This window comes from Nicotiana tomentosiformis, chromosome 11 (assembly GCF_000390325.3).
Source record: "Nicotiana tomentosiformis chromosome 11, ASM39032v3, whole genome shotgun sequence".
Lineage (NCBI taxonomy): Eukaryota > Viridiplantae > Streptophyta > Magnoliopsida > Solanales > Solanaceae > Nicotiana > Nicotiana tomentosiformis.
Genome location: NC_090822.1, coordinates 75058297 through 75076279, shown reverse-complemented (window position 1 = coordinate 75076279; position 17983 = coordinate 75058297). Strand labels below are relative to the sequence as shown.

The window sequence follows — 17983 nt, the reverse complement described above, 5'->3', positions numbered from 1 at the left end:
TTGCTGTTAACGCTGGTTTTAGATACCAGTTTTAGAAAGGTGAAATTATTCTACAGACATTATATCTAATAGTGGCATAGTTAAGCAAATGAAAATAGTTCTGGGAACCCATCCTTGACAAGGGGATAAAAAATATTAAGCGAATGACAGTATCCTATAGGCAAGAGCTCTAACAATTGATAATCGGACCTTGATTTTATAACACTTTACCTCTATGAGCAGGTTATCTAGGCAGAGCAATAACATAACAATAGCTAATTGATTAGTCAAGGTCATATAGGCATGATTTCTAGGTGAAAATAGACCATAAGCTAGTGAGATCCTATAGGCAGGGTATCTAATGAATATGTTATAACCATACATATCGAAAGAAAGTTCACTGGCATTTATTTCCTGTATGTTGTCTAGTAGCACATAGCAGTAGAATAAATAGAGGGTTTACACCCATGCTTTGATGGTGGACAAGTTATGTGAGTGTGTGAGTTTCCTAAAGGCATGATTTCTACTAGTGGAAGTTAACTGGCATATACAGCACGTCGGATAACAAGTAAATCACATGAATCCTATGGGCATATTTTCTACCCTTGCATGCAAATATCAGAGTATACCCGTTCCCCAGTTTCACTATCACCCCAATTGTTCATTATAGAGTTATTACAGACCCAATGATAAACGTAATTACAAAATATTATACAAGCAATGACAGTAGGCCACAGCGGGCCCAAAAAGAAATACCCAGCATTGTCTGGGCCTTCAACAACTCTCACATAGCATACCCAGATTCCCAAAAAAAATTATATTCATCAGCACAACCCAGAAGCCATAGGAGAACTCAAGCTAAAGCAAACAGCCATAGATTGACCAATATTACCCAGACATTGAAATCACTTACACCAACCAGTTTACATATTCAGTAGACAGTAGGAAGAAAGAGTTGAGTGTCAGAGATAGGTCAGGTCTCAGTAGTAAAGAGAGTGGCTAAAAGACCCCAAATCCTAGTGTGTCAGAGATCACAATGGTCTTAAATGGACCCCGAGCAGTGCTCACACTAGGGAGGTCAGTAGTAAGAGTCTTGGTGGCCTTGGCTTTCAGCCAGCCAAGAATGATAGGTTCAGAATAGCACAGGTAACAAATGAGAGGAAGTGGACAGTGATGAAGGGACAGAAGTTGAGGAAATACACTTATAGTTTAGAAAGCAAATATAGAAAAGTTGAGAATACAGAACAGTTAATCAAAAAGGTCAAGAAGATTTAGAAGCAGGTACAACACTTAGCAAAAATAACACATTGGCAGAAAGCACATTGGGAGTTGGAGGAGAATCAAGTTCCCTGAGATTACAAGATCAACCAGATTATCATAATACAGTGCATATTATCAAACAAGTCTAAGTGGGGCACTAACTTAAAAGGTTTAAAGCTTAAAGGTCCAAATTATGCTAAGGATTCATCACAATATCATAAGACAACTATGTTAACTTATATCATGAAGCAGAAAAGTATCAAACATGGTATGGAAACACAAACTAAGATAACCATTCTAAAGGTTTCAAAAAATTACTAAGGATATAAGATTAAGCAAAACAGAGGCATACTGTGAGACACATTAACAGGGGAGCAGATCATAGTTGATAGAAAAGGGTCTTAAAATGGATTAGAACACATTACATGTGCAAGTCTGTCATTACAGAGATTCAGAACAGAGTGGGAAAGAAGGCTCATGTCAAATAGCAAACGTAGGCATTCAGGAATTAACATAGTAGACTAATAAACTTAAAAGGGTTCAAATTATTCAAATTAGGCATAAACATGTCTCGGAACTGACAGCATTAGATAAAATTAAATACTAAAGAGGTTTAAAACAAAATGCAAAACTAATCAAAGTTGCATACAAAAGTAGCCCAGAAATACATTAAGCCATGAATTTCAGAGGTAAGGAGGTGCGAATCATAAACACATAAGAACGAAATTGCAAAGCCAAGTGACTTACCAGTTAAACGGACAATAAGGAAGAAACAATTCCACAATGTTTATGAATATCAACAAAGAACAAGAACCCAGAATCTTAATGCGTCAAAGTTCCCAAGGGTTTCAAAGGAACCCTGGGCAGTGCTCGCACCAAGAAAAGGATGAAAAGTTGAATCCCGGTGGCCTTGGCTTTCAGTCGGCCAAGAATCAAGGTATAGAACAAAAGAACAATAAAGTGATAGCTCCAATTTTTAGTGAAAGTCTAGCGATTCAGGTCTGTCTCAAAGGGGAATGGGGAAGGGTTTATATAGTGATAGAAATCGAACAAGTAAATAAGGAAACACTGTAAAATTAAACATAAATAAGGAAGTAATAACATGCAGAATCAATAAAAATCGAATTAGGGAAATAATAGGTAAACCCTAGTTGACAGAAATCGGAAATTGGCCGGAAATCCTTGCTAATCGGACCGATATAGCCTGGTCATGATGTATATGGACTAATTACTGTCCAGATTCAAGCGATTGAAGTTGAACAGACCCAAATCTGAGAGATAGTACTTACAAGTTTAGGCAAGTACTAAGTGATACCATAGACTTGCAAGTAGTACCGAGATAACACATAAAAGGTAAGGAAATCATGGAAAGAATCCATGATTGAGACGGATTTGGAGAAAATTGAGAGGTCGGCTAGGGTTTTTGAGGAGAGGAGAAGAGAGGATTCAAAGGCAGCGTCTAGGAGGAAATGATAGGGTTTTGGGGCGGGTTAGGTTAATTAAAACGGGGGAATGGCTATGGGCCGTTGATCATTTGAGATCAACGGCCAGGATTAGAGAAGAATAGGGCGAGTCGCGGAACGGGTCCCGATCGGGTTATAACTAAAGGGGTCGTTTGGTCTTGGGCCTGGGTTGGGCTAAGGATATTGGGCCAATTTTGGTCCAAAATATTATTTTAAATCTGGGCTATTATTTAAATAGGTAATATTTATCGAAAGTAACTTTTAAAAATGATTAATAAATAAATAAAAATATTATTTATGCACTAAAATGATTTAAAAGAATAACTTAGTATTATAAAAAATATAAAATGCTATTTTGACACAAATAATATAAATAAAGAGCATTTATGTATGAATATGGACTATTAGTGCAAAATTGTGCAAATAGCCTTTAAAAATACTAATGTAATTATATATAAAAAAATGAATTACAAATATTTGAAACCTTTGTTATAGGTGCAAATAATAATTATTTGGTAACTAAGTCAACACAAAATAATTTGAAGGAGTAATTAATAATTATTCAAGTAATTTAAGTACAAGGAAATCAATTTAAAAACTCTAAAAATTATGAAAAATTATAGAAAATGCTCGTATAGATTTGTAAACTAAATAATGATGTAAAACATGATATTTGAAAGTATATATATTGTTTGATAAAATATGAGGGAAAAATTGGGTATCAATACTAAGCTATTGGGCAAAGTTAAGTTGATTCAGGATTGGCTTCGCACGGCACAGTCTGGACAGAAGAGTTACGCCGATCGGAAGGTTCGTGATGTTGCTTACATGGTAGGGGAGAAGGTATTGCTTAGAGCTTCACCCATGAAGGGTGTTTTGAGGCTCGGGAAGAAGGTCAAGTTGAGCCCTCGGTATATTGGGCCTTTTGAGGTGCTTGAGAGGATTGTGGATGTCAAGCTTGAATTGCCGCCTAGTCTATCGAGTGTTCATCCAGTGGTTCATGTTTCCATGCTCCAGAAGTATTTCGGCGATTCGTCTTATGTTTTGGACTTCAGCACGGTTCAGTTAGATGGGGATTTGACTTATGATGTGGAGCGGATGGCCATTTTTGATCGGCGGGTTCGGAAGTTGAGGTCGAATAATATAGCTTCAGTGAAGGTGCAGTGGAGAGGGCAGCCAATTGAGGAGACTACTTAGGAGACCGAGTAGGATATGCGGAGCAAATATCTATGCCTATTTGAGACTCCATGATTCTAGACTCGTTCGAGGATGAACGTTTGTTTATGAACAAAGAATGTAACAACTCGGTCAGTTATTTTGAGTATTATAGCCATGTTCTCCCCATTTATTGCTTATTCTATGCTCAATTATTGTTATGTGACTTGTCTGGGTGGTTTGTTTGGTTTCGGGGATGTTTCGGAATGAGTTGGAACACTTAGTCCCAAGGTTGGAAGCCTAAAATGAAAGAGTTGACTCGATGTTGACTTATGTATAAATGACTCCGGAATGGAGTTTTGATGGTTCTGATATCTCCGCATGGTGATTTTGGACTTAGGAGTGTGTCAAGATATGGATTTGGAGGTCCGTACGTGATTTTGGCTTGAATTGGCGAAAGTTGGAAAATTTGAAGTTTGGAGAGTTGAGAAGTTTGACCAAGAGTTTACTTTGTGATTATCGGGCTCGGATTTTGGTTTCGGAAGTTGGAATAGGTTCGTTGTGTCATTTATGACTCGCGTGCAAAATTTAAGGTTAATCGGAGTTGGTTTGGTATGTTTCGGCATTAGTTTTGGAAGTTAGGAGTTCATAAGTTGATTGGGCTTGAATCGATGCGCGATTCATGGTTTTAATGTTGTTTGATGTGATTTGAGGCTTCGAGAGAGTTCGTATGATGTTTTATGATATGTTGGCATGTTTGGATGGGGTCCCGGGGACCTCGGGTGTGATTCGAATAATGTTTGGTGCATTTTTGTACTTTGAGGAACTGCTGATTGTCTGTTGTTGGTTTCCTCTTTCGTGATCGCGGAGAAGGAGACGCGATCGTGAAGATTTGTTGGTAGTAGCTGGGGAATTTGTGCTACGCGTTCGTGAGAATGGGTCTACGATCGCGAATCTTGGGGAGTCAGTGAATCGTGAACTCGTGAGCTGGGTCGCGTTCGCGAAGAAGGAAGGAGGAGGGTGGGAAATATACGTGAGTGTTCTTCGCGATCGCGTGAAGGAGTCTGCGATCACGTAAGTTGAGAATTTTGTGCATCGCGTTCGCAATGGGTTGTGTGCGTTTGCGATGGGCTGTCTGCGTTCGCGAAGAGTAATTTAGAGGCTGTGATTTTTGTTCTTCGCGATCGCGAAGAGGAACATCGGGTAGAATATAAGATTTCAAAAATGAGGGTTAGAGTATTATTTCATATTTGGACTTAGGGAGTGCGGGTTGAGGCGATTCTTGGAGGGATTTTCAAGGAATTGATTGGGGTTGATTCTAACTCGGATTTAGTTAATATACATGAATCTATTATTATTTTTATCATTTAATTAGTGTTTTGGATTAGAAAAATTGGAAAATTTGTAGAAACTTCATAGGCTAAAAATTTGAGGATTTGAAGGTCAGGTTGTGATCAAAATTAAGTAATTTTGGTATGGTTAGACTCGTAGTTGAATGTGTGTTCGAATTTTATTAATTTTGTCGGATTCCTAGACGTGGGACCGAGGTTGAATTTTTGACTTTTGTTAAAGAACCTAGCTTTATCATATGGAATTGATTCCTATAGCTTATGTTGATTGTATTTAGTTGTTTGGGGCTAGATTCGAGTCGCTCGGAGGCTGATTCGTGAGGCAAGGGCTTGTTGGAGTATAGATTTATACGGTTTGAGGTAAGTAACACTTCTAAACTTGATTATGAGGGTATGAATCCTCGAAAGACATGGTATGTGGTTGGTGTTGAGGTGATGCACATGCTAGGTGACGGACATGTGGGCTTGCACTGTGGAAATTATGACTCGGTCGAATCTGTGGTACTCTGTACTCACCAAACCTTGTTGCTATTCTTGTGATCCCTATGCGTTAGAGTAATTGAGCTGCAATCCATGTTAGAAATCATATTTAGACTATATGCTTATCCTGTTGAAAACCGCTGGGGTGATTTCTGCTGTTGAATTATTTGCTTAAATGAAAAATTTTTACTCAGTCACATCCATCATTTGCATATCATATCTCAGACTTTGTTACTATTTATTGTTGTATCATATGTCACTGTTTGGGATGATTGGCATGAGATTTGTGAGCCCGAGAGACTAGAGAGATTGATGACTGAGTTGGGGCCTGAGAGCCGTGTTGTGAGAGAGGTTGTGGATCGGCTGCACGCCGCAGCAGGCCTGCTTGGCTTTATATATTTTATTATTATATGGATCGAGTTGCACGCTGCAACAGGACTTATAGACTTTATTATTATGGGATTGGGCTGCACGCCGCAGCAGGTCAGGTTGGCTTTATATTAGCACTTGGGCAGGATCTTCCCCTTCGGAGTCTGACATACCAACAGTGAGCGCATGTACCATACAGTGACTGAGTGACTGAGTGTGATGAGTGAGAGTTGAGACAGTCAGATTGAGTACTCTAAGAGTGAGAGTACGTGAGGTTATCATTGTGATGCATCACATGTGACATGCACATTGACATGTAGATATAGAGATGTAACATTCCTCATATTAGTCATACTTGGCATATTTTATTTAACTTGAGCTTAAACTGTTAAACTTGAAAGTATGTCTATATTCCTGTACTGTGTACCAATTGATTATGAGTTTCTCTCTGAGATATTACTGTCATATTTCCTGTCATACCTGTACTGTTATAATCTGGATTTGGACTGGGCCTTTTTGAGCTCGTCACTGCTTTCAGCCCAAGGTTAGTTGTGTTACTTATCGAGTACATTGGGTCGATTGTACTCATACTACACTCTGCATTTCGTGTGTAGATCCAGATACTTCTGGACACAGCGAGTGCTAGATTGGAGCATCAGTTACTTGAAGACTATTGGGGTAGCTGCCTTGGCGTCCGCAGACCTCGACTCTCCTTCTTTTCAGTTTATTTGCATTGTTCTATCCTTCTAGACATTTGTTTTTAGCAGTTAGACCGTATTGTCATTTAAATGCTCATGTACTTAGTGATACCCGGATTTTGGAGGATTTTGTATTGAGTTGCAGTATTTTCTTATCAATTATTATGAGATTTTCACTATTAAGCTTATTTTATTGTGTTTTCGATTCAAAGATGCTTGGTTATTTGTGGATGTCGGCTTGCCTAATACTATGATAAGCGTCATCACGACATGTTGAGTTTTGGATTGTGAGACGTAAGGTCCATTAAAAGGAAAATCGCTCTGGATTTTATTATTAGGGCTCGAACCTGAGACCTCTTGCGAATCTGAAACTTATGCTATTAAAATACGAAGAAGAAGACAAAAAAAGATTATCTTCGGAATCCTAATGCCAGCAACCTCTGTTACAGAATACTCCTTTTCTGTTCTATTACTGGAAAAAGCAGTGATAATTAGAGTCTTTTCAGGTTCAACATCTGTTACCAATTTACCATAAAGCTAAATTCCTCTTTCTAACGGCTAAAACAACTTATGCTCCCCAATTATGTTCATAATCTTAGCATATCTCTGCATCCTATACATACAAAAATCTCAAAATATTATCGTAACTGCCACAGTCGCCATATCGTCGGTGATGCACACAAATGTTTTATACACGGCGACAGATTCATAATTTGATTTTCATGGGTGTGATTTCGAGATTCTATCACGATTTTTTTGATTTATTGAGTTAAAAATCAATTATTTATATTTATTTATTGAATTTATACACATAAATATAAGATTTGAAAGTCAAAGATATTGGCTTCGAATCCATAACACATTTGTGCGGTCCGTACAAGCGAGTCGGCTTATCATTACAATTTAGCTTAAAGTGTTTGGCAATGAGATTGTGATGGTTTTAAGGTTTTACTTTATGTCCTAAAATTAATATTTACTTTGTGCTATTTACCAACGAGTTTGGCATAGTATATATACATATCGTTTGCAAAAAAGTACACATATAATATCAAAGTTTCTAGCGATGGTGTTGAATGTCGCCTCTTCCTAAAGGGGCACATAGTTTTCTTCATTTTCTGCCGACTCATCTCTTTACCTTTTTATCAAATGGTTTCTATTCTATTTTTATTTTCCTTTTGTTCTTCTTCTTTTTAGGTTTCTGCTTCAAATATTTAGGTATGAAATTTTGTATTACAATTGTTGCTGCCATCTCATATTTCCTGTTTATGGTATTGGCTGCTATATTATAAGATGCCAGTCCTTTAATTTTGTTCCATTCTGGATAGAAGAAGATTGTAATTTGTAGGGCCAAAAGAAAGAGGTCTCAATAATTTGCTTCACATGCATTCAAAGCGACCCCTCCAATATACTATTGTACATTGTTTTCTACGCTTTTTTTTTAAAATGGAAAAGCACAAGTCTATAAATAAAACATATTCAATTAATATGGGGAGTCCACATCTTCATGGATGCACGTGGATAGTAGACTCTGGTTCAAGGCCATAACTACATTGTTCATGAAGTTAATTCATATAAATCCGGATGGCCCTATTTTGATTCTTTCAAAATCCTTGGCTCTTCAATGATTGAAATTATTTGTTACCTTCCCCCTTATTTCTGTATGTAAAGATTTTCTGTCAGCTTGTAATGTTAGATGACTAGTACAGGATATTGTTCAAATATTTCATATTGACGGAGAGAATGACGTGTTATTTTCTTATACTCTCTTGGTCGATACTCACCTCATGAGCTAGTTTTTTTGAATTGAGAATGATTGTTGTTTATTTATATGATCACCTCGCGAGCAAACCGTTAGAGTTGAGTTAGGTGCAAGATTCATTTTCTTATTGATATATTCTTAGTTTTAATTTTTGTGACGGTGTGCAAAATTTAAAAATAATTTTTCTTTTAGAAACTTGTGGTAAAAAAACATGCGGTAGACATGTGGCTATAAACTATTTTATTAAGGGTAAATTGAGAATTTTAAAAAAATATTAATTATTACTCTAAATATAATAAAGTGTTTGGGACAAACTAAAAAGAAAAATGTGTCTAATAAAATAGGATAGATGGAGTACTAATCTGTAACTTGGAAAAAGAAAGTAAAATGGTGTTTAGGAGGTTCTTGGTCAGTCCACCTCAGAAAACTTTTACTTATAGATCTTTTACGGTGATAATGATCTAAAGACTGATAGAGCTATCTTTCACATGAAACTTGGCCCAATTTCTAAGGCTGACAAATGAAAACTGGACTTATTATGGTAGAAAACCAAAATTTGGTAGCTTTTCTTATTAGAAGCTGATGCAGTCTCTTGAAAAATTTAGCTTAATCTTGAGGATATTTCCTCTAATTTGCTGATTACCCCTATAGCAATTCTCTTAAGTTCAAAGAAAGTAATGTGATATGATATCCCTTTCCTCAGTATCAGTATCAGTATGAAGATGGTTTGTTTCTATCATAGGGACCCTCTTTCTCCTGTTTTTTTCTACAAGTAGATAAAGTTAGTTTCTGATAGAGGATGTATCATTTGTGTCCACAATCTACAGACTGCATCAATTTTGTGCCTTTCCCAGTCACTAAGCAATGACATGGATATCCTCCAACCCCCAAAGATTGAGTTGGAATTTTTTTTTATTCACTGGTGAATCTCAAGAAAACTATACCACAATATTTAAAAAGTTTCCCTTGTGCCTTTAATTGGAAATTCTCTTCCTTCAGTCTTGACTATTAGCAGCCTTTTAAGTTGTGGGGTTTTTGATTTTTTTTTTCTTTTTAATTTCTTTAAGATGGAAAGTGCTATTTTGCATGTATATATATGAACCTAAAAGATACAGCTATAACATATTGTTTACATCATATTTTGGTCCCTAGGAAGAGAGGAAATGACTTAAAGACTGTCAAAAGTTAAAACTATCTCCATCTGCAGGAGACAAGGATAGACACCCATTTAAGGAAAATGGCTCCTTGAATCATTCAATAGGAATAAATTATGTGCTTTTCATCAATTGTACAATTAGGAAAAAGGCCAATTATGATAGAGATGTGTCCTGTACAAGTGTTAAAATCACTCAAATAGTTTGTGAAAACTCCAAAAGATTTAGACTATGTTACATATAGTCACAATCATCAACGGATTCTTTTAGGTTGCATAGGAAATCCCATACTTATGTGAAAGCCAGAAAGTAATAAATACTAAAGCTTTTGGAATGAACACTTAATAGACAGAATTAGTTACAGCCTGTAAACCAAAAATATAGGAGATAAATAAAAATTTAAAAGAGAAATAAAAAAAGTAATATTCATTCTATTCAAAACATACACATAAAGAAGAACAAGTTTTTAATATTCTATCAAGAATATCCAGTGTTCACAAAGAAGAAATATTTCAAAAGAACCATTTACAGAATAAGAATAAAACTCTATAGCACACACCTGTTGAATATTAACATCTCTGCTGATAGAAAATAGGCTAAGAAAATTGTCCAAATGCATCTGGAATTCTCTGAAAATGCTTATTATATAAGTCTGCAGTTTGTATAGAAGGTTGTTGCTGTTGGTTCTGCAGCCATGTAGTACTACTCAATGAACTTTCTGTTGCAAATTGTGTGCCTGATTTTTCACGGTACAAGTCTTGAGTTATTTGATGATTATGGATTGAATTGCCTGGTAAAAATTGTGTATGCAAATATTCAGACCATTTGATGTCTTCAGGATCAGTTTCTGATGGATGAATATTGGCTTCTTTTTCTGATTTCCCACAGTCTGCAGCTCCCCATGAGAATGCATTGTTATCAAAGAAAGAACAGTTTCTTTGCAATTGATCAATACTAGTACTGCTCCCATTGCTGGTAAAAGTCCCTATTGAATTATTACTTGCTGCTGCTATTGGAGATGTGAGAATTGAGTTTGAAATGGAAGTGAGAATATTATCATTTGTTGACATGTTGGAATTGAAGTGATGAGAAACCATTTCTGAATTCTTGGGATTATTGGAGTTGAAAAGAATATTACTGGTGTCTGGACTCATGGACAAACCAATGTTTGAGCCATAATTCAAGTGCTGAAAAGAGAGGTAACTTGCCAAGTCAAGAGGCTTATTGCAACTAGTGGTGGAGGTTTCATGTGTGTTAACAAACCTATTAAGGAAGAATTCATGTGTTGGTGGGGCTACAGCAGCACTCATATTATTGGAATAGCGGTCCATAGTCGTCGCTGAAGATGGTTTTGGTTTCTCTGTTTCAATTCCATTGTTAGAATTCTCATGAGCTTCAAAGAAATTGAGTTCACTGGAGCCTTCAGAAGCTTTCTCATTGTTTTTACTGATTGCTGACACCTTCTCTTCATTCTCAACCTCAGAAAGTGGCTTGTGAGTGTTTGGATCAATCCCTTTTTGCCTTAGTTTTTTTTTAATGGAAGAGTTCCATAAATTCTTGATTTCATTGTCTGTTCTTCCAGGTAATCTAGCAGCAATTTGTGACCACCTATGGAAAAAGAAGTCAAGGTGTCAGTTTTGTTACATCATGAAAAGTACTATAAGAATCAAGAAAATATGTATTTACTTGTTCCCTAGAACTGCATGAAGTTCAATTATCAAATTCTCTTCCTCTTGTGAGAATGTTCCTCTTTTCAAATCAGGTCTCAGGTAGTTAATCCATCTTAGCCTGCAGCTCTTGCCACACCTCTGAAGCCCTGCATCCAAAACAAACTAGTGTTATTTTTCCTCATGCATTTTCAAGAAATTAAACTCAGTAAAAGTAATTGAGGTAATATAGCGTGTATTGTACCAGCTAGTTTAGGGACTGAACTCCAACAGCCATGACCATATTTACTAATATGATTTATAAGTTTCTCATCTTCCTCAGGGGACCAGAGGCCTTTCCTCAGCTTCTGCTTGTAACAACAAGAATGCCTCCCCATGTGCAATGCAATGCTGGCAAAAAAGGCCAAAAAGAAGCCAAAGGTTTTTTCACTTTTTTTTTCTTGAATGCTAAGCTGTACAAGAGGAAGAGCAATTCTATTTAGAATGGTTTAGAGAGAAAGATATGAAGGATGATGTTAATGATAATTAGAAAATGAAAGGAGAGTGGAACCTATGGAAAATGAAAGGGCACACAGGCTGGTAGGAATCAAATAGATAGGAGGGAGGAACCTTAATATTAATAAGAAAGTCATATTCAGTAGATGATTTGATTTTGAGGTTTATTGAGTTTGTTATTAATGTTAGATGAGTTTAACTTCTATACATCGACCGTGTAAATATTTTACATTATCAAAACATTTAAAAATTTATTACAGGTAATATTTTTTAACAAACGTGATTCAGTTACCTTAAATGGTGGTAAGTTACTTGTTCTAGCAGGTAAAACTACAGATAACGTAAAATGTTTTTACTCAATATACACAATTTAAATTCATGTTATATAGTTTCTTTCTTCTTTCTTCTTCTTCTTTTTTTTTTTTTTTAAAAAAAATTCTTTCCCTTTTTCTACATTTGAAATGTGAAATTGGAGATCCAATAGTCTGTCTTGCTTTTGTCTTATAACAGGGTTTTGAGAAAATTAATGAGTTTGACAGCATTTGTGGGGTACATCTAGAGAGATATTTCTTTAGGGGACCAAAAGGGTATTTTCTTCTCCCAAGACTTCCTGTTCATAAAATCTTAATTCAGTTAAAATAAATTAAAACTTAAAAAAGGGGGGGGGAAAAAATTGGTTTAAGAAGATGAGAGAATCTTTCCAACTGATATGGTTTGTTCAAATAAACAACTTATCTCTTAGTTAAATTCAATTCCAAAATACAAAGAGAGAGAGAAGGTTGAAATATTTAGAAAGGATTAGTTAATAAAAGGATCCAGAAGTCGAGAAATTCCTATGATTAGTTAAAACTAGCAATTAGGATAAGCAAGAAGAACTTCCACCAGTATGCATTCCTTTAGTTGTCTTTTATGTTTGACATAAGATAAAAACAGGTGAGCTAGAGTGCCGAGAGTAGGTTCGGCTGAACCCACTAGTTTTGGTTCGAACCTTATATTTATTTTAAAAAATTCATTGAATATGTATAAATGATTAATTTAAAAACCAGTGATTTAAAACGATTAAAATCTCGAACCCATAAGTTTAAAATCTTAGCTCTGCCTCCGAATAAAAATCTATATATGGACTCCAGTGTATTTATTTAGTGTTTTTTTCGCCAGGTGGCATTAAATTATTAAACTTTTGTCTATCATTTCTGTGAGCTGATCATAATCTCTTTTTATAGTGTTATTTACGAATAATTCTTGAAGGAAATTAATTTTTAATTTCTTGGGAACATGAAGGGTATCTTCCATTTTCTCTTAAAAATCATCTATATTTCCAGCAACTCCAAATATCAATTATCTTCCTTTCATAGACAGAATCAAACAAGATAAAGAAAATAAAGAAGCCTCCCTCTTCCTGATTAATTTAGATATTTTTTAATTGTTTTATAGGATTATTTTTCTCCCTACATGACGGGAAAAGAACTTCTTTTGTGTTTATGATCAGTTGTGTGACTAAATGAAAATAATTAAACGAGTAAACGTTGTTTATTTCTTATAAAACACAGCCGACAGTGACAATAATGTAGCTGTCCTCCTTTGAACTTAGAATATATTAAACTTGAATATGGACAAATTTTAGTAAATTATTCAGACCAAAACTTTTGTTCATTGTATCCCCCTTTTTTTTCTTGAAAAATACTAGCATCAGAATTTCTATAATGATGGATTGTCTGATTTAACTTGCGTACACTTTTTGTTTTTGGTATTAGATATATGTTATCTCACATTAGTACACATAACAGATAATTTTGCTCAGTAGGATGATCAGTTATTCAATTGCGTATTTGCGTACCTGCTATCTTATATTAACAACAACAACAATTCAGTATAATCCTACTAGTGGGGTTTGGGGAGGGTAGTTTGTACGCAGATCTTACCCCTACCCTGGGGTAGAGAGGCTGTTTCCGATAGACCCTCGGGCTCCCTCCTTCCAAGAACTCTCCACCTTGCTCTTGGGGTGACTCGAACTCACAACCCCCTGATTGGAAGTGGAGGGTGCTCACCACTAGAGCAACCCACTCTTGTCACTTAACCGGTATTAAATAACTCTACTCACTTAACCGAGTTGTATCTGCTAAAATTTGAACCCTGATTGTTCGTGATTTTGCACCAATTTCATTGAATAGTTTATTTTCCAAATTATACTGGAACTAAAGCTTTCATTGAAGTAACTACATATTTCTTTCTGGTTGGTAAATTCTAAAGTTGGCCTGCTGAATCATTTCGGGAAGTCGGTTTTCTATTTGAAATGAGAGGGCCAAACGCGGCCCATTTTGTGGGGTTATTTGAAAAATTACTATCTTCCATCTAGAAATACCATCTTTATTAGGCTAGTTATGTGAGTGCACTGCCTTTTCACTTTGACGGCATGCAAATTTGCTTAAACCAACCATAACAGATTCAAGATTGTTGGACGAGGGAAATAATAACACATTGGACTTGAATCAAATTAATAGCGAAATGAAAAGTCCTTTGCAATAAAATTTTCTTAATTGAAAAGACGTCTGATAATGTTGTGTTTCTTTGATAAATGCATGTGGAAGGTAAAATAAAGAAAAAGAAAAATTAATGAATTTAAAAGGTTAAAGTGAAATACGGAAATGAAAAAACCGAAACATAGTTAGGGCATGAAAATAATTGCTTATAATATATATATATATATATATATATATATATATATATATATATATATATATATATATATATATGAATTCATAATATGAAAATACAATAATAATTTATTAAAAATTAAATTATACTAATAATATAAATTTTCTTTACACTATGTATTCAAATTCATATATTAGTACGTGGTTTCGTGAAACAATAAATTTTAGGCCAATCACCTTGATGAGACCACTTTTGGTTAAGCATGAGTTGCTTCCTTCTCTTCTTCCATGAGAATTTCCATTCTTAAAACCTTTTAATTTGTTCATTCTTTTGGGTTAATGGACTACTTTGCTACAGCTGTATATCAGCCATGTCATCAAATAAAGAAAGAAAAAGAAATCCATGCCATGAATAAGCAATCACATTTCGAGAGACTATGTTTTTCATTTTAGTTTTTGTTTCTTATTCTTTCATTGCTTTGCTGTCACTTTACCAACAAGCCACCAACTTTATCCTTAAAGTTTGAAATTAGAGGACTATTGGACTTTCTCTTGATGATAACAAGACCAAATTCAGTGTTAATAGCTCGACTTTGATTTTCCAATTACATACCTGTAAATTCAAAAGAGTTGTACAGTAGAGTGGCATGCGCAAAGTTTTGCACATTTAAATTCGGTCTAGGCTAAACATCGAGGATCCCGACCCGAAATTCCAACTAATTAGAATTGTCGTCTAACCATACTTGCTAGGCAAGCCAACACATACCAGAGAATCAAGAAAAACTATAAAAGTCTGACAATAGCATAATAATAAAAAGACAAGACTATCTGGATATAAATACAATAAGTCTAAGATCAACATCTAACGCGAATAGCCTAAGAAGTGGAGTCACAAGTACATGAGCAAGTGCACGATATCACCCTTCGTGCTTTTACTCTTTTCCTGTCACGACCCAAAATTCAACTAGTCGTGATGGCACCTAACCCAACCCGCTAGGTAAGCCAATTAATCACTATCCAATGTTATGAGATTTATTAAGTGAAAAAAATAATAATACAACTGCTTTTATACAAGAATTTTTTCAGGGACTGGTAATACAAATCATGAGCTTCTAAGAATTAGATTTTTACAAGACTCAATTGAAATAATTACAACATCTGTTTGAAATGTAAATGAACAGAATTCGAATCTAATGCTACCAAGGACACATGATAGCCATAACTAGAACACAGGTACATCTTCAGATCCAGCTCCCGCCGTACGCAGCAATATCCGCATCCAACATCTGTACGTAAGGTGCAGAAGTGTAGTATGAGTACAATCGGCCCCATATACTCAATAAGTAACAAACCTAACCTTGGGTTGAAAGTAGTGACGAGCTGGGACAAGGGTCAGATTCCAACTCCAATAATCAGCTACAGTTCATAACAATATAGTGAAAATGGTACAAGAAAATAACTTAGGGATAAGATGCTCAACTCGTTCACAGTTACGAAAATTGGGCATGTTTTTCAAGTATAACTGTAAATTCTAAATCTTCTATCGAAAACACCAAAACCATATAAGTAAGTTTGAAAATTGTGTTTTTCCCAAAAACCTTTCAACAATAAATAAGATGTTTCATTTTCAAATAGCATGAGGAAAGTACATCTATATGCCTACATATAATTATGCAGGTGAAATCATGAATGTCACCAAAACCGGGTAGCATGAGAAAATGTATCTGTATGCATGTATCTCAAGTACGCATGTCAAATGCAATGCGTCTCAGTGATGAACCCATGTACTCACACTTTCATGGTACTCAATCTCACTATCTCGTATTCTCACTCACCATGCTCAATACTCATCTCACTCAGTCACTCAGTACTATACAGGGCAAATCCAGCCCAAACATAAGTAAATCCATGGCAGATCCAGCTCAATGCAAATGAATCCAAGACAGATCCAGCCGAAAAATCCATAGCAACTGCGCCCACTATGGATGTGCAGACTCTGGAGGGGCCGATCCAGCCCAAGCGCTATAATAAGCCAAATCCTGATATGAATCAATAAAGCCTGCTGCAGCGTACAATCCGATCCCATTAATATCTCTCTCAACATGCCCTCAGCCTCACTCAGTCATCAATCTCTCCAGTATTTCGGGCTCACAACACTCATGCTAAGCAGCCCTAATCAGTGATACAAGATGTGACAATATACGATAATAGAGACTAAGATATGATACGTAAAGGTGAATGTGACTGAGTACATAACTGCAATTTAAGCAAATAACTCAACAGCAAAGAATGACCGTGGTGGGTCCCAGTAGTACTAGCATATAGCCTAAACATATTTTCTAGCATGAATCACACCTCAAGGTCTCTAACACATAGAGTACAGTAAAAATGTTCAGATAAGATAGCTACACAATTCTATAGAATCGACTAAATCACCACTTCTACGGTGCATGCCCATACGCCCGTTACCTAGCATGCACATCACCTCAACATCAATCACAAAACACGTAATTCGGGGTTTCATACCCTCAGCACCAAGTTTAGATGTGTTACTTACCTCGAACAAGCCAAATCCAATACCGAGTAAGCCAAACGATGCTCCAAAAATGCCATACCGCACGTACCGACCTACGAACGGCTCGAAACTAGCGAAAAGCAACTCAAGAATATCAAATAACGCCTAAGGAACAATTTCAAATAACAAAGGGCAATTCTTTAATCAAAGGCCCAAAATAGACCAAAACGACAAACTCGGGCCCGTGCCTTGGAACTCGGTGAAACTTGCAAAATCCGACAACCCATTCAATTACGAGTCCAACCATACTAGTTTCACTTAAATCCAACTCCGAATCGACGTTCAAAACGTGAAAATTCACTCTATAAAACTTTAGACAAAAAACCCCAATTTCTCTCTTGAAACCCTCGATCAAATGCCAAAAACGAAGATAGATTCATGATATAAAATAAAAAATGAGTAGAGAATACTTATCCCAATCCACATGATGAAAATTGCTTCAAGAATCATATCAATCCGAGCTCCATAACTCCAAATATGTAAAAATGACTGAAACCCCCAAAATAGAGTACTTTATAATCACTGGACGAATCAATGAATCGCGATCGCAGAAATACCATCGCGATCGCGAAAAAGAAAATTCCACTGCCCAGAATCACCTTATGCGATCGCAAAACAAACATCGTGATCGCGAAGCACAAAAAGCTCACCCTCGAAAAGTCACTACGCGAACGCGGCCCCAGGCTCGCGAACGCGATGAAGAAGCCATGAAGACCTGCCCAGCTCAACTCTACACTACGAACGCATGCGCACCTACGATTGCATTTCCTCAATCTGCCGCAACCTATGCGAACATAGACCATCATTTGCGAACGCGAAGAAAAAGAAATACTCTGATCCAATTTTTTTCCCTTACGCGATGGCACCTCGAAGTCCACGATCGCGAAGAACATTTAGTGCACCAGACTTCAGCAGAAACCAGGCCA

The 17983-nt window shown here is 36.1% G+C and overlaps 1 protein-coding gene and 1 long non-coding RNA gene across 2 annotated transcripts; one reads left to right on the top strand and one right to left on the bottom strand.

Moving 5' to 3' along the window:
• Positions 1–10064: 10064 nt before the first annotated feature.
• LOC104118613 (transcription factor MYB61-like) lies at positions 10065–11710 on the bottom strand. The gene is made up of 3 exons (XM_009629889.4): positions 11578–11710; positions 11353–11482; positions 10065–11274 (listed from the first exon to the last, which is right to left on the bottom strand). The coding sequence occupies exons 1-3, from the start codon at positions 11708–11710 to the stop codon at positions 10263–10265; spliced, it is 1275 nt and encodes a 424-aa protein (XP_009628184.1). The 3' UTR covers positions 10065–10262.
• LOC117273050 (uncharacterized) lies at positions 11021–12092 on the top strand. Its single transcript, XR_004503024.2, has 2 exons — positions 11021–11159; positions 11249–12092. It is a non-coding gene; the product is annotated as an uncharacterized lncRNA (long non-coding RNA).
• The last annotated feature ends 5891 nt before the right edge of the window (positions 12093–17983 follow it).

Bases quoted from the DNA above. Each gene is read 5' to 3' on its own strand.
- LOC104118613 (XM_009629889.4), bottom strand. From the start codon at position 11,710: ATGGGGAGGCATTCTTGTTGTTACAAGCAGAAGCTGAGGAAAGGCCTC. The intron at 11,483-11,577 runs GTACAATACACG...TTTTGGATGCAG, and splicing joins TTCAGTCCCTAAACTAGCTG to GGCTTCAGAGGTGTGGCAAG. The intron at 11,275-11,352 runs GTAAATACATAT...CTTTTTCCATAG, and splicing joins CATGCAGTTCTAGGGAACAA to GTGGTCACAAATTGCTGCTA.